We start from the raw sequence: 17,526 nt of genomic DNA, 5'->3' as shown, positions 1-17,526 counted from the left end.
TTCCCTGTTAATCTGGGGATTTTTTTTCCATGTTCAGAGAAATTAGCCATTGAAGTCGCTTGCATTATTTAGCATGAAGTACTGTGAAAGTACCAGGTTTTGACCACTAGATGCTGCTGTTCCTGCTATACCGCCACATTCTTTATCAATTTTGCTGGTCTCCTGCGTTTATTAACTAGATCACAACATTTCCTTTGCAACTTTGGGTAGAACACCAATAGATCTCTCTCATTATGAAAATAAAATTGTGTTGTTTACTCACAGTTTCATGGTATCCAATTGTGATCTTGTCTCATCGCTGCCACTCCCCAACGGGCTCGGGAGAGGCGAAGGTTGAGTCATGCGTCCTCAGAAACATGATCCACCAAGCCGTGCTCCTTAACACCTGCTTGCTAAACCTGGAAGCCGAACCAAAGTGTCAGAGGAACCACCGTTCAACTGACGACAAAAGTCAGCTTGCAGGCACCTGGCCTGCCACAAAGAGTCACTAGAGCGCAATGAGCGCGCCCTATGGAACTCCCGGTCACGGCCAGTTGGGACTCCCGGTCACGGCCAGTTGGGACTCCCGGTCACGGCCAGTTGGGACTCCCGGTCACGGCCAGTTGGGACTCCCGGTCACGGCCAGTTGGGACTCCCGGTCACGGCCAGTTGGGACTCCCGGTCACGGCCTGTAGTGACACCGCAACACTGCCATGCAGTGACTTACAGTGCCTTGCGAAAGTATTCGGCCCCCTTGAACTTTGCGACATTTCAGGCTTCAAACATAAAGATATAAAACTGTATTTTTTTGTGAAGAATCAACAACAAGTGGGACACAATCATGAAGTGGAACGACATTTATTGGATATTTCAAACTTTTTTAACAAATCAAAAACTGAAAAATTGGGCGTGCAAAATTATTCAGCCCCTTTACTTTCAGTGCAGCAAACTCTCTCCAGAAGTTCAGTGAGGATCTCCGAATGAACCAATGTTGACCTAAATGACTAATGATGATAAATACAATCCAACTGTGTGTAATCAAGTCTCCGTATAAATGCACCTGCACTGTGATAGTCTCAGAGGTCCATTAAAAGCGCAGAGAGCATCATGAAGAACAAGGAACACACCAGGCAGGTCCGAGATACTGTTGTGAAGAAGTTTAAAGCCGGATTTAGATACAAAAAGATTTCCCAAGCTTTAAACATCCCAAGGAGCACTGTGCAAGCGATAATATTGAAATGGAAGGAGTATCAGACCACTGCAAATCTACCAAGACCTGGCCGTCCCTCTAAACTTTCAGCTCATACAAGGAGAAGACTGATCAGAGATGCAGCCAAGAGGCCCATGATCACTCTGGATGAACTGCAGAGATCTACAGCTGAGGTGGGAGACTCTGTCCATAGGACCACAATCAGTCGTATATTGCACAAATCTGGCCTTTACGGAAGAGTGGCAAGAAGAAAGCCATTTCTTAAAGATATCCATAAAAAGTGTTGTTTAAAGTTTGCCACAAGCCACCTGGTAGACACACCAAACATGTGGAAGAAGGTGCTCTGGTCAGATGAAACCAAAATTGAACTTTTTGGCAACAATGCAAAACGTTATGTTTGGTGTAAAAGCAACACAGCTCATCACCCTGAACACACCATCCCCACTGTCAAACATGGTGGTGGCAGCATCGTGGTTTGGGCCTGCTTTTCTTCAGCAGGGACAGGGAAGATGGTTAAAATTGATGGGAAGATGGATGGAGCCAAATACAGGACCATTCTGGAAGAAAACCTGATGGAGTCTGCAAAAGACCTGAGACTGGGACGGAGATTTGTCTTCCAACAAGACAATGATCCAAAACATAAAGCAAAATCTACAATGGAATGGTTCAAAAATAAACATATCCAGGTGTTAGAATGGCCAAGTCAAAGTCCAGACCTGAATCCAATCGAGAATCTGTGGAAAGAACTGAAAACTGCTGTTCACAAATGCTCTCCATCCAACCTCACTGAGCTCGAGCTGTTTTGCAAGGAGGAATGGGAAAAAATGTCAGTCTCTCGATGTGCAAAACTGATAGAGACATACCCCAAGCGACTTACAGCTGTAATCGCAGCAAAAGGTGGCGCTACAAAGTATTAACTTAAGGGGGCTGAATAATTTTGCACGCCCAATTTTTCAGTTTTTGATTTGTTAAAAAAGTTTGAAATATCCAATAAATGTCGTTCCACTTCATGATTGTGTCCCACTTGTTGTTGATTCTTCACAAAAAATACAGTTTTATATCTTTATGTTTGAAGCCTGAAATGTGGCAAAAGGTCGCAAAGTCCAAGGGGGCCGAATACTTTCGCAAGGCACTGTAGACCGCTGCGCCACTCAGGAGCAACCCAACTATCCTTGACTAGTCCAACAAGTGGCTGCTCTCTGAGAGGGTCATCCCTATGCAATTCTCATATGAAGACTTTTCCTAAAAGCCCAAAACTTAGATGGAGAAATGGGCCAGGGACTAAAAGGTTGTGCCAACCCTAATGAAACCATGAATTGCATGGCAGTCATATGTTTTTCAATAAAATGATCAGGGATGAGCTCTATATGTATTGTGATTAGTGACATATAACATTAAACACAACACAACCCAATACCATTGCGAAACACTATACAGTGTGTGTTTGGTACTTTTACCATTGAAGACCATTAGAAACCATAGAAAAAAACACAATTAGAAGGAACACATTACATCGTATGGAGAAACAGTCAACGCCAAGTCGCAGCTTCATACTACTTGTCAAACACAGAGAACTGATACTGTATACTGGCTGTTGGCGTGGGATTGGTGCGGGGTGTGGGGGGTTCGTGGTTGGTTTTAGAATTTTGGGGGAGATTCCTAATGTCTTAAATCAGATGCTGGGTACTATATTTATTATTTATTATCTGAATCCTATAAATTACATTAAATTGAGATAAAATGTAATTTCAACAAAATAATGTTTCAGGAATGCCAATCCTACCTGTTTCAAACTACAAACACAATTTCAGAACAATCTGAGATGGTGGGTGTCATGGGTTGCGGAAATGAGATGGAATGACTCAAGAAGGAGTGAAAGAGAAAGGGAGAATAGAGAGACTGAGAGGCAGAATGAGAGAAGGGATTAAACATGTTTGCGATGTTTAGAGTGTTGCTGCTGCTCTGACCTCTTCCTGCCCTGAAAAGCTCCCTGTGGATTGTGTGTGTGTGTATGTGTGTGTGTATGTGTGTGTGTATGTGTGTGTTTTCATTCTTTCACATACTGTAGAATTCATGGCATGTTGGCTGTAAAAACAATTGGGAAATGTTTCTTTCAAACAGAACTAATTTTACCTCTCTTGACAGTGTTCACTTTTTTATATAGCCATTGCTTTTACCAGGAAGGGGCAAGAGACAATCAACTTTGACCCTGTTGTTGCAACTGTTGTCATGGTAACCGGGCAGCTGCACGTTCTAGATTCCTTCGTTTAAATTCAGACCTTCCACTGCTTAAATTTTTTCACATTCAAAACAGGAAGTTAGCAGCTTGCCTTAGCCTACTTGTAATTCATTTGTAAATAATATCCTTGTATTTTCCTGTTATGGTGAATAAGAAGTTGGCAACTCAAAAAATTGTCAGATTGTTCTGGTTATTATATTATATTATATGAGCTGGCTAGACAAATGATCCATTATTCATTTGTACTTTTCAGGTCCTAAGAAACATAAGACTAATAAAATGTATTTTCAAATGAATAGAATGGCATATTTTGAGGTGAACTTTGTTATTAGTCTGTGCAGCCCGTGGCTGTGCCATGCAAATGAAATCAATAGTTGTTATTTTGTTCATTAAACAGACAAGAGACACACTTAGCCGACATCCCTCTGCCCTGATCAGTCAACAGGTTAAAGTTTAAAGTCAAAATGAATCAAATAGAAAATACCAGAATAAAACAGAAATATATATTTTTCCAAACAATTTGAGTGTCACGACCATGTTGAACCACTGACATATAACAACGGAGTTGTATTTTGTCCTCATTTTCTTTCGCTGTAGAAGCATTAGAATCTGCACTTTCCGGTCAGGTAAAGAAATAGAACAGCTGACCTGAATGAACCTCTGTAGGATGACTTCAGAAAGGAGATCTTTTTGATCCACATTGGATGTGGTCACACCATCGCACGCTCTCTCTTTTTTCAAACTCCCCAACAGTTATTTTGGCTGAAGATAAATATAAGGGCCTTTAATTATTTACCTGTCAAAATCAAGAAGAAAAGAGGAAATGACAGTGTGCATTTCTGTGACAATAGACAAGAACAGCTCAAGGACAGAACTACATACATTTAAATACACAGAATAAATGCATTGAAAGCGTTTCTGTGAAGCTTTGTGATCGACAAGGACAAGTTTGATGTCGGACAACAATAGAATGTTCATGATTTAATGGGCCAAAGATGGTAAGGTGAAAGGCACCGTTTATACTGAGGGGTTGGTGGGACTTCTAAATACATTACCACTATCATGACTAGGTCGGTTGGCAGGACTTCTAAATACATTACCACAATCATGACTAGGTCGGTTGGCAGGACTTCTAAATACATTACCACAATCATGACTAGGTCGGTTGGCAGGACTTCTAAATACATTACCACAATCATGACTAGGTTGGTTGGCAGGACTTCTAAATACATTACCACAATCATGACTAGGTCGGTTGTCAGGACTTCTAAATACATTACCACTATCATGACTAGGTCAGTTGTCAGGACTTCTAAATGCATTACCACAATCATGACTAGGTCGGTTGTCAGGACTTCTAAATACATTACCACAATCATGTCTTGGCAGGTTCTAAATACATTACCACAATCATGTTGGTCAGGACTTCTAAATACATTACCACAATCATGTCTAGGTCGGTTGTCAGGACTTCTAAATACATTACCACAATCATGACTAGGTCGGTTGTCAGGACTTCTAAATGCATTACCACAATCATGACTAGGTCGGTTGGTGGGACTTCTAAATACATTACCACAATCATGTCTAGGTCGGTTGTCAGGACTTCTAAATACATTACCACAATCATGTCTAGGTCGGTTGTCAGGACTTCTAAATACATTACCACTATCATGACTAGGTCGGTTGTCAGGACTTCTAAATACATTACCACAATCATGTCTAGGTCGGTTGTCAGGACTTCTAAATACATTACCACAATCATGACTAGGTCGGTTGGCAGGACTTCTAAATACATTACCACAATCATGTCTAGGTCGGTTGTCAGGACTTCTAAATGCATTACCACAATCATGACTAGGTCGGTTGGCAGGACTTCTAAATACATTACCACAGTCATGACTAGGTCGGTTGGCAGGACTTCTAAATGCATTACCACAATCATGACTAGGTCGGTTGGCAGGACTTCTAAATACATTACCACAATCATGACTAGGTCGGTTGGTTGGACTTCTAAATACATTACCACTATCATGACTAGGTCGGTTGGTGGAAATAAAAGTACAAGGCTTAGTTACCGTTCAAATATTAAGAAAAGGCGGCAAAGTTGGCGCATGGTAAAATTGATGGAAAAGCGTCTTGGTATGAAAGGTATCTTAGTGTGTTTGTGAGTGTGTGTGTGTGTGTGTCTGCGTGTTTATCTTTGGCTTCGAGCTTTGGGAGTGTGTGTTATTGTTTAGGTCAATGCCAACACTGTGTAAGGGTATGTGCATTCTTTACATTACGAGAAAACCCTGGAGCATTTGAGCAGTAGAACACTCAATTACACACTCTCCCTCTCTCTCTCTGTCTCTCTCTCTCTCTGTCTCTCTCTGTCTCTCTGTCTCTCTCTCTCTCTCTCTCTCTCTGTCTCTCTCTCTCTCTCTCTCTCTGTCTCTCTCTCTCTCTCTCTCTGTCTCTCTGGTCTCCCTCTAAAAGTCTCTCTCTGTCTCTATCTCTCAAATATCTGTCTCTCTCTCTCTCTCTCTCTGTCTCTCTCTCTGTCTCTCTCTCTCTCTCTCTCTGTCTCTCTCTCTCTGTCTCTCTCTCTCTATCTCTCTGTCTCTCTCTCTGTGTCTTGTCTCTGTCTCTCTGTCTCTCTCTGTTTATCTTGTCTCTCTCTCTCTTGGGAGTCTCTCTCTATCTCTTTCTGTCTCTCTCTCTCTCTCTGTGTCTCTCTCTGTCTCTCTGTCTCTCTCTGTCTCTCTCTCTACTCTGTCTCCTCTGTCTCTCTCTCTCTCTCTGTCTCTCTCTCTCTCTCTCTCTCTCTCTCTCCTCTCTCTCTCTGTCTCTCTCTCTCCCTCTCTCTCTCTGTCTCTCTCTCTCTCTGTCTCTCTCTCTCTGTCTCTCTCTCTCTCTCTGTCTCTCTCTCTCTCTCTGTCTCTCTCTCTCTCTCTCTCTGTCTCTCTCTCTCTCTCTCTCTCTCTCTCTCTCTCTCTCTCTCTCTCTGTCTCTCTCTATCTCTCTCTCTGTCTCTCTCTCTCTCTCTCTGTCTCTCTCTCTCTCTCTCTCTGTCTCTCTCTCTCTCTCTCTCTGTCTCTCTCTCTCTCTGTCTCTCTCTGTCTCTCTCTCTCTCTGTCTCTCTCTGTCTCTCTCTCTCTCTCTGTCTCTCTCTCTCTCTCTCTCTCTCTCTCTCCCTCTCTCTCTCTGTCTCTCTCTCTCCCTCTCTCTCTCTGTCTCTCTCTCTCTCTGTCTCTCTCTCTCTGTCTCTCTCTCTCTCTCTCTCTCTCTCTCTCTCTCTCTGTCTCTCTCTCTCTCTCCCTCTCTCTCTCTGTCTCTCTCTCTCTCTCTCTCTCTCTCTCTCTCTCTCTCTCTCTCTCTCTCTCTCTCTCTCTCTCTCTCTCTCTCTCTCTCTCTCTCTCTCTCTCTCTCTCTGTCTCTCTCTCTCTGTCTCTCTCTCTCTCTCTCTCTCTCTCTCTGTCTCTCTCTCTCTCTCTCTCTCTCTCTCTCTGTCTCTCTGTCCCCCTCCCTCTCTCTCTCTCTTTCTCTCTCTCTGAGAGGAATGTGGTGGCTGAGTGTCTAAAGTGTCGGAGTTCAAAGGGAAAAAAAGTAGAGGGAAAAAAAGTCTAGTTGTTTTCCGCTCGCACCGTTCCCATCCCTCGCTTCAGATTACAACAGCTGCTCCGACACGGAATTCCACTGGGAGGGGGGGCAGACACACATTGTGTGGGGGTACGGCTTCATGTGTGAGAGAGCGTTTGTCTGTAATGTATTTGTGTGTGGCTGGCTTTATCTTAATTTGTGTGTGTGTGTGTGCGTTCTCGCTAACCCACTCCTCCTCCTGTCTCTCTCTCCCCCAGGTCAGTGAGCAGTGTGCTCGGAGGAAGAGACCCTCTTCGCCCCTCCATTACCTCGGTTCTCCGGTCAAGCCCTGTTCCCGCTCAACGCGGCCCCCTTCAGTACCCCCTCAGGTGAACGGCTCTGGGACTGTCCCACCGGATGGAGCAGGGGTGAGGAGGGCCCCGCCTGCTGAGCCTCCCGTGGTGCGGCCCATCCCCCCAGAGGCGCGGAGACTAATTGTCAATAAGAACGCTGGAGAGACGCTGTTACAGAGAGCAGCACGGCTCGGATACGAGGTAAGACAAATATTATCTTTGTCCTCACTCTCCCTCACTCGCTCCTTTTCTCTGTTTCCTCGCTCTCCCTCTCCGTTTTTCTCCTCTCTCTTGCCATTTTCATTCTCTCCCTCGCCCCCTCCTCCTCTCTCCCTCACCCCCTCCTCCTCTCTCTTCTCCCCCTCCCTCTTTGTGACTCACACACACACAGACACACACACACACCGACACACGTACACACAGACACACACACACACACACATACACACATACACACGTACACACAGACACACACACACACATACACACATACACACGTACACACAGACACACATACACACATACACACATACACACATACACACATACACATGTACACACAGACACACATACACACATACACACGTACACACATACACACATACACACATACACACATACACACGTACACACACACACACATACACACATACACACGTACACACAGACACACACACAGACACACACACACACCGACACACGTACACACAGACACACACACACACACACATACACACATACACACGTACACACAGACACACACAGACACACACACACACAGACACACAGACACACAGACACACACACACACACACACAGACACACACACAGACACTGAAGCACGTAGGGATCGTCGGGCTCACAAGCAGACTAAATGCTGCCTCACATTCACACACTCTTTCTCTCCTCTCTTTCTCTCTCCTCTCTTTCTCTCTCCTTTCTTTCTCTCCTCTCTTTCTCTCACCTCTCTTTCTCTCACCTCTCTTTCTCTCTCCTCTCTTTCTCTCTCCACTCTTTCTCTCTCCTCTCTTTCTCTCTCCCCTCTTTCTCTCACCTCTCTTTCTCTTCCCTCTCTCACCTCTCTTTCTCTCTCCCCTCTCTTTCTCTCTCCCCTCTTTCTCTCTCCTCTCTTTCTCTCACCTCTCTTTCTCTCTCCCTTTCTTTCTCTCTCTCCTCTCTTTCTCTCACCTCTCTTTCTCTCTCCTCTCTTTCTCTCACCTCTCTTTCTCTCCTCTCTTTCTCTCTCCCCTCTTTCTCTCTCACCTCTCTTTCTCTCACCTCTCTTTCTCTCTTCCCTCTCTCTCCTCTCTCTTTCTCTCCTCTCTTTCTCTCTCCTCTCTCTTTCTCTCCTCTCTTTCTCTCTCCTCTCTTTCTCTCACCTCTCTTTCTCTCCTCTCTTTCTCTCACCTCTCTTTCTCTCTCCTTTCTTTCTCTTTCTCTCACCTCTCTTTCTCTCTCTTTCTCTTTCTCTCACCTCTCTTTCTCTCTCCCCTCTCTCTCACCTCTCTTTCTCTCTCCCCTCTCTCTCACCTCTCTTTCTCTCTCCCCTCTCTCTCACCTCTCTTTCTCTCTCCCCTCTCTCTCACCTCTCTTTCTCTCTTCCATCTTTCTCTCTCCTCTCTTTCTCTCACCTCTCTTTCTCTCTCCCCACTCTCTCACCTCTCGTTCTCTCTCCTCTCTTTCTCTCTCCTCTCTTTCTCTCTCCCCTCTTTCTCTCTCCCTCTCTCTCACCTCTCTTTCTCCCTCCCTCTCTCTCACCTCTCTTTCTCTCTCCTCTCTTTCTCTCTCTTCTCTTTCTCTCACCTCTCTTTCTCTCTCCCCTCTCTCTCACCTCTCTTTCTCTCACCTCTCTTTCTCTCTCCTCTCTTTCTCTCACCTCTCTTTCTCTCTCTTCTCTTTCTCTCACCTCTCTTTCTCTCTCCTCTCTTTCTCTCACCTCTCTTTCTCTCTCTTCTCTTTCTCTCACCTCTCTTTCTCTCTCCTCTCTTTCTCTCACCTCTCTTTCTCTCTCCTCTCTTTCTCTCTCCTCTCTTTCTCCCCTCTTTCTCTCTCCTCTCTTTCTCCCACCTCTCTTTCTCTCTCTTCTCTTTCTCTCTCTTCTCTTTCTCTCACCTCTCTTTCTCTCTCCTCTCTTTCTCTCTCCTCTCTTTCTCCCCTCTTTCTCTCTCCTCTCTTTCTCCCCTCTTTCTCTCACCTCTCTTTCTCTCACCTCTCTTTCTCTCTCTTCTCTTTCTCTCACCTCTCTTTCTCTCTCCCTCTCTCTCACCTCTCGTTCTCTCTCCTCTCTTTCTCTCTCCTCTCTTTCTCCCCTCTTTCTCTCTCCTCTCTTTCTCCCCTCTTTCTCTCTCCTCTCTTTCTCTTCTCTTTCTCTCACCTCTCTTTCTCTCTCCCCTCTCTCTCACCTCTCGTTCTCTCTCCTCTCTTTCTCTCTCCTCTCTTTCTCCCCTCTTTCTCTCTCCTCTCTTTCTCCCCTCTTTCTCTCTCCTCTCTTTCTCTCCTCTCCTCTCTTTCTCTTTCTCTCTCCTCTCTTTCTCTTTCTCTCACCACTCTTTCTCTCTCCCCTCTCTCTCACCTCTATTTCTCTCTCCCCTCTCTCTCACCTCTCTTTCTCCCTCCCCTCTCTCTCACCTCTCTTTCTCCCTCCCTCTCTCTCACCTCTCTTTCTCTCTTCCATCTTTCTCTCTCCTCTCTTTCTCTCACCTCTCTTTCTCTCTCCCCTCTCTCTCACCTCTCGTTCTCTCTCCTCTCTTTCTCTCTCCTCTCTTTCTCTCTCCCCTCTTTCTCTCTCCCCTCTTTCTCTCTCCCCTCTCTCTCCCCTCTCTTTCTCTCACCTCTCTTTCTCTCACCTCTCTTTCTCTCACCTCTCTTTCTCTCTCCTCTCTTTCTCTCACCTCTCTTTCTCTCACCTCTCTTTCTCTCTCCTCTCTTTCTCTCACCTCTCTTTCTCTCTCTTCTCTTTCTCTCACCTCTCTTTCTCTCACCTCTCTTTCTCTCACCTCTCTTTCTCTCTCTTCTCTTTCTCTCACCTCTCTTTCTCTCTCCCCTCTCTCTCACCTCTCTTTCTCTCTCCTCTCTTTCTCTCTCCTCTCTTTCTCCCACCTCTCTTTCTCTCTCCCCTCTTTCTCCCACCTCTCTTTCTCTCTCTTCTCTTTCTCTCACCTCTCTTTCTCTCTCTTCTCTTTCTCTCACCTCTCTTTCTCTCTCTTCTCTTTCTCTCACCTCTCTTTCTCTCACCTCTCTTTCTCTCACCTCTCTTTCTCTCACCTCTCTTTCTCTCTCTTCTCTTTCTCTCACCTCTCTTTCTCTCTCCCCTCTCTCTCTCTTACCTCTCGTTCTCTCTCCTCTCTTTCTCTCTCCTCTCTTTCTCCCCTTTTCTCTCTCCTCTCTTTCTCCCCTCTTTCTCTCTCCTCTCTTTCTCTTCTCTTTCTCTCACCTCTCTTTCTCTCTCCCCTCTCTCTCACCTCTCGTTCTCTCTCCTCTCTTTCTCTCTCCTCTCTTTCTCCCCTCTTTCTCTCTCCTCTCTTTCTCCCCTCTTTCTCTCTCCTCTCTTTCTCTTCTCTTTCTCCCACCTCTCTTTCTCTCTCCTCTCTCTCCTCTCTTTCTCCCCTCTTTCTCTCTCCTCTCTCTCCTCTCTTTCTCCCCTCTTTCTCTCTCCTCTCTCTCCTCTCTTTCTCCCCTCTTTCTCTCTCCTCTCTTTCTCTTCTCTTTCTCCCACCTCTCTTTCTCCCCTTTCTCTCTCCTCTCTTTCTCCCCTCTTTCTCTCACCTCTCTTTCTCTCACCTCTCTTTCTCTCTCTTCTCTTTCTCTCACCTCTCTTTCTCTCTCCCCTCTCTCTCACCTCTCTTCTCTCTCCTCTCTTTCTCTTCCTCTCTTTCTCCCCTCTTTTTCTCTCTCTCTCTTTCTCCCCTCTTTCTCTCTCCTCTCTTTCTCTTCTCTTTCTCTCACCTCTCTTTCTCCCACCTCTCTCTCTCTTCTCTTTCTCCCACCTCTCTTTCTCCCACCTCTCTTTCTCCCACCTCTCTTTCTCTCTCTTCTCTTTCTCTCTCTCCTCTCTCTCTCTTCTCTTTCTCCCACCTCTCTTTCTTCTTTTGGTAGTTTTTAACTCTTTCCCTACTGGGCTGTGAATCCTGGTTTTCCCCACAGTGAATTGTGGGAATGTTGTATTTCCCTGTGGAATGAGGTCTGGAGAAGGGAGGTATGAGTGTGGCAGACTTACAAGGAGGAAAATATCAGTTCTTTTTTTGAATGAATGTGCATGTGACAGTACTCCGATTGCCAGCGAAGCGAAAAGAAGCTGAAAACAGAGACTAGCCCCTGTATGTGTGTGTTTGTGCTCTGTCTCTGTTGTGGCATAGCTTTTTCTGATCTCACACACTCCCGCTCCTTTCCCTGCTTTCCTTCCGCTCTCACAATCTCCCTCTTGCCTCACGCTCTCCTCCCTCATTCTCTCTCTCTCTCTGCCCCCCCCCTCTCTCTCTCTCTCCGTCCTCCCTCTTTCCCTCTCTCTCTCTCCGTCCTCCCTCTTTCTCTTCTCTTTTCCCTCTCTCTCTTTTTCTACACACACACACACACACACACACACACACACACACACACACACACACACACACACACACACACACACACAGTTCCACATCCAAGAGTGAAAATGCATCCCCTTTCTCATTCCCCCTCCCTCCCTTCTCTCTTTCTCTCTGACTCTCTCTCTCTCTGACTCTCTCTGGGCTGTAGTTCATTAAGTGGGCTGTCAGTGACTGCTGTTAATTAACCCCCCCGCCCGCGGCCCACTATGTGTGTTTAAAACAGACCCAGCCTGTATTTCTCTATAACCCCTGGTTTCATTTCCATAGGATTTCGTTTGTCCTCTCTCAGTGCCTTTCAACACACGCAGACTGTGTGTGTGTGTCGTTTTTTTGTCTATGATTCTGTCTGTCTATCATCTATTATCTCACCTTCCTCTGCAGCAGGTTGCCTGTACACCGTGTGTGTCAATCAATCTTTCTTTGTGTGTGTGTGTGTAATTCATCTTTGATGGAGGTGTCTTGATGGGGCTGTTCAATAGGTGCAGTAAGAAGGGTGGGTAGAGTGTGTGTGTGCGGTTGTGTATGTGTGTGTCTGTCTGTGTGTGTGTGTGTGTGCCGTTGTGAATGTGTGTGTGGCTGAGAGGTAAGCGCTGGGAGTATAATTGTGTTCTAATGGCCCTCTAATGTGCCGTGGTGACTGTGGTTAGCAGTGGTGACGGCTGTTTTTCTCCACACACACACAAACACACACACACACACACACACACACACACACGCGCGCGCGCGCGGCGCAGAGCAGCAGCGGGGCTCAGTCAGCCGGCTCGGCTCTGATTTATGCGTCTCTCTCTCAGAGCGTTTTCATTTTTCCCTTTTTTCCCCTTCCTCTCCTCCGCATGTCATCTAGGGGAACGAACGAGGGAGGGGGGGAGGAGAAGGCGGGGGTGTTGTTTGTGCAGCGGTCAGCGCCTTGTTTGTGTAGTCTCAGGTTCTCTCCTTCCCCCTATCCCTCCTCCCTCTCTTTTTTCTCTCTCTCTCCATCGCTCCCTCTCAGGAAGCGCGTCTCTCACTGCCTGTGTGCGATAAGCCTGGGGCAGACCCCCGGGGCTTGCACACACACATACACACACGCACATACACACACATACACACACATACACACACATACACACACATACACACACATACACACACATACACAGAGCATTTCACGCTTCTCACACGCAGGCAGAGAGACACGCATATATATATATGCAGTGGGGAGAACAAGTATTTGATACACTGCCGATATCACAGATTTTCCGACTTACAAAGCATGTAGAGGTCTGTCATTGTTATCATAGGTACACTTCAACTGTGAGAGATGAAATCTTAAACAAAAATCCAGAAAATCACTGTGTGATTTTTAAGTAATTAATTTGCATTTTATTGCATGACATAAGTATTTGATCACCTACCAACCAGTAAGAATTCCGGCTCTCACAGACCTGTTCTCCGCTCATTACCTGTATTAACTGCACCTGTTTGAACTCGTTACCTGTATAAAAGACACCTGTCCACACACTCAATCAAACAGACTCCAACCTCTCCACAATGGCCAAGACCAGAGAGGTGTGTAAGGACATCATGGTTAAACTTGTAGACCTGCACAAGGCTGGGATGGGCTACAGGACAATAGGCAAGCAGCTTGGTGAGAAGGCAACAACTGTTGGCGCAATTATTAGAAAATGGAAGAAGTTCAAGATGACGGTCAATCACCCTCGGTCTGGGGCTCCATACAAGATCTGACCTCGTGGGGCATCAATGATCATGAGGAAGGTGAGGGATCAGCCCAGAACTACACGGCAGGACCTGGTCAATGACCTGAAGAGAGCTGGGACCACAGTCTCAAAGAAAACCATTAGTAACACACTACACTGTCATGGATTAAAATCCTGCAGCGCACGCAAGGTTCCCCTGCTCAAGCCAGCGCATGTCCAGGCCCGTCTGAAGTTTGCCAATGACCATCTGGATGATCCAGAGGAGGAATGGGAGAAGGTCATGTGGTCTGATGAGACAAAAATAGAGCTTTTTGGTCTACACTCCACTCGCCGTGTTTGGAGGAAGAAGAAGGATGAGTACAACCCCAAGAACACCATCCCAACCGTGAAGCATGGAGGTGGAAACATCATTCTTTGGGGATGCTTTTCTGTAAAGGGGACAGGACGACTGCACCGTATTGAGGGGAGGATGGATGGGGCCATGTATCGCGAGATCTTGGCCAACAACCTCCTTCCCTCAGTAAGAGCATTGAAGATGGGTCGTGGCTGGGTCTTCCAGCATGACAACGACCCGAAACATACAGCCAGGGCAACTAAGGAGTGGCTCCGTAAGAAGCATCTCAAGGTCCTGGAGTGGCCTTGCCAGTCTCCAGACCTGAACCCAATAGAACATCTTTGGAGGGAGCTGAAAGTCCGTATTGCCCAGTGACAGCCCTGAAACCTGAAGGATCTGGAGAAGGTCTGTATGGAGGAGTGGGCCAAAATCCCTGCTGCAGTGTGTGCAAACCTGGTCAAGAACTACAGGAAACATATGATCTCTGTAATTGCAAACAAAGGTTTCTGTACCAAATATTAAGTTCTGCTTTTCTGACGTATCAAATACTTTTGTCATGTAATAAAATGCAAATTCATTTCTTAAAAATCATACAATGTGATTTTCTGGATTTTTGTTTTAGATTCCGTCTCTCACAGTTGAAGTGTACCTATGATAAAAAATGACAGACCTCTACATGCTTTGTAAGTAGAAACACTGCTGATTTTGCAGGTTTATCAAATACTTGTTCTCCCCACTGTATATATACACACAACTCAAACACATACAAATACACACATATACACACACATACACAGAGCGTCTCACGCTTCTCACACACAGGCAGAGAGAGACGAAAGCTGAGACACGCACGCATATATATATTCACACACACACACACACACACACACACACACACTGACCTACTCATGCTCCCTTCCCTACACTCGCGGTGTCTCTCTATCTCCCATGTGCGCGCGCACGTAACACACATACACGCCTGGCATGCCCTAGTCAACACTCTGCGTTCTGCATATTTCATGTTGGTTTAGTTTTTCCCTCTGTGCCGCTTCACATGAAAGCCCACTCTCACTTCCTCCCCCTCTCTGTGTATCTCTCCCTCCCTGGCTCTCTCTCTCTCAGCATTTTAAATGGTAATGAGAAGAGACTCGGTGGATATCTTCATCTCTCTCTCTGGTCCCCTCAGCTTCAGCTCAGACGTACAGACACATTCTACATCCACACTGCTCAACTCCTCAGCACTGACTTCTAGCCAGAAATGCTATAAATGTATTGCTATTTCTGTGTGTGTGTGTGTGTGTGTGTGTGTGTGTGTGTGTGTGTGTGTGTGTGTGCATGTGTGCAATACATAGCTGTCCTCCTCTGTGTTTAGCATATTTCTCTCCTGTCGACTCGCCAGGCTTGGCAGTCCTGGTTCACACACACACACACACACACACAGAGAGCTGTTGGGATGTGTGGTGTGTTGATGTTGGTGTGTGAAGGGTTAAATGTCTGAGGGATGCATTGATTACAGTTGAGCGCAGGGAAGCATTCTAGAGAGGGAGATTAAAGGACGGGATAGAGAGAGAAGGAAGAGGAGGAGGGAGGGAGAGCGTCTCATTTTACTGCGGAGGGCTGTGAGTGTGTCTGGCTGTGAGATGGAGCTCTCGTGCTAAGCTCCTCACTCTCTCACAGCGATATTAAACACGGCTCCAGAGGTTTAGCGCTATGCTTCCGCCACACACACACACAGTCTGAGACACACACACTCGCACACGTACACACACAGCAAGATGAGTCTTGGGAACACTCCTCAGTCCATTTCCAGTTGGCAGAGCTAGAGGACTTTGTTCTTCTATCCCTCTTCCTCCTCTTTCTCTTTGTCCTCTCCTTCTCCTTAACCTTCACTCTATATCCCCCCTCCACTTCCTCATTTCCCTTTCCTCTCCTCTACTCCTCCTGTTACATATCCTCTACTCTCCCCCTCCTCTTCTCCTCTACTCTCTCCTCTCCTCCTCTCCTCTACTCTCCCCCCCTCTCCTCTACTCTCCCCCTCCTCCTCTCCTCTACTCTCCCCCTCCTCCTCTCCTCTCCTCTCCCCTCCTCCTTTCCTCTCCTCTCCCCCTCTCCCCCTCCTCCTTTCCTCTCCTCTCCCCCTCCTCTCTTCTCCTCTCCTCTCCTCTCCCCTCCTCCTTTCCTCTCCTCTACTCTCCCCCTCCTCCTTTCCTCTCCTCTACTCTCCCCCTCCTCCTCTCCTCTACTCTCCCCCTTCTCCTCTCCTCTACTCCCCCTCCTCCTCTCCTCTACTCTCCCCCTCCTCCTTTCCTCTACTCTCCCCCTTCTCCTCTCCTCTACTCTCCCCCCTCCTCCTCTCCTCTAATCTCCCCCTCCTCCTCTCCTCTCCTCTCCTCTCCCCTCCTCCTTTCCTCTCCTCTCCCCCTCCTCTCTTCTCCTCTCCTCTCCCCTCCCCCTTTCCTCTCCTCTACTCTCCCCCTCCTCCTCTCCTCTACTCTCCCCCTTCTCCTCTCCTCTACTCCCCCTCCTCCTCTCCTCTACTCTCCCCCTCCTCCTCTCCTCTACTCTCCCCCTTCTCCTCTACTCTCCCCCTCCTCCTCTCCTCTAATCTCCCCCTCTTCCTCTCCTCTACTCTCCCCCTCCTCCTCTCCTCTAATCTCCCCCTCCTCCTCTCCTCTACTCTCCCCCTCCTCCTCTCCTCTACTCTCCCCCTCCTCCTCTCCTCTAATCTCCCCCTCCTCCTCTCCTCTAATCTCCCCCTCCTCCTCTCCTCTACTCTCCCCCTCCTCCTCTCCTCTACTCTCCCCCTCTCCTCTCTCTCTCCCCCTCCCCTCTCTCCTCTAATCCCCCCTCCTCCTCTCCTCTACTCTCCCCCTCCTCTCCTCTACTCACCCCCTCCTCCTCTCCCCTATCTCTCCTCTCCTCTCTCCTCCTGTTACATCTCCCCCTCCCCCCCCCCCTCTCCTCTAATCTCCCCCTCCTCCTCTCCTCTACTCTCCCCCTCCTCTCTCCTCTACTCTCCCCCTCCTCCTCTCCTCTACTCTCCGCCTTCTCCTCTCCTCTACTCCCCCTCCTCCTCTCCTCTACTCTCCCCCTCCTCTCCTCTACACTCCCCCTCCTCCTCTCCTCTACTCTCCCCCTCCTCCTCTCTTCTCCTCTCCTCTCCCCCCCCTCCTCCTCTCCCCTATCTCTCCTCTCCTCTACTCCTCCTGTTACATCTCCCCTACTCTCCCCCTCCCCCTCTCCTTTAATCTCCCCCTCCTCCTCTCCTCTCTCCCCCTCCTCCTCTCCTCTACTCTCCCCCTCCTCCTCTCCTCTCCCCCTCCTCCTCTCCTCTACTCTCCCCCTCCTCCTCTCCACTTTCCCCTCCTCCTCTCCACTACTCCCCCCTCCTCTCCACTACTCCCCCTCCTCCTCTCCACTACTCCCCCTCCTCCTCTCCCCTACTCTCCTCCCTCCCCCCCTCTCCTCTAATCTCCCTCCTCCTCTCCTCTCCTCTACTTTCCCCCTCCTCTCCTCTCCTCTACTCCTCCTGTTACATCTCCCCTACTCTCCCCCTCCTCCTCTCCTCTC

General features: G+C 47.5%; 1 protein-coding gene across 1 annotated transcript in view; it reads left to right on the top strand.

Annotated features, from left to right (window-relative positions):
• The window catches only part of LOC112225397 (BCL-6 corepressor), a 70,556-nt gene that overhangs the window by 42,103 nt on the left and 10,927 nt on the right, over nucleotides 1-17,526 (top strand). The window contains 1 exon segment of the mRNA XM_042306953.1: nucleotides 7,268-7,543. Coding sequence (XP_042162887.1) covers nucleotides 7,268-7,543 — 276 coding nt within the window.

The sequence above is a fragment of the Oncorhynchus tshawytscha genome, linkage group LG26, assembly GCF_018296145.1.
Source record: "Oncorhynchus tshawytscha isolate Ot180627B linkage group LG26, Otsh_v2.0, whole genome shotgun sequence".
Lineage (NCBI taxonomy): Eukaryota > Metazoa > Chordata > Actinopteri > Salmoniformes > Salmonidae > Oncorhynchus > Oncorhynchus tshawytscha.
Note: the sequence above shows the minus strand (reverse complement) of the source record. Positions and strands in the feature narration are given on the sequence as shown.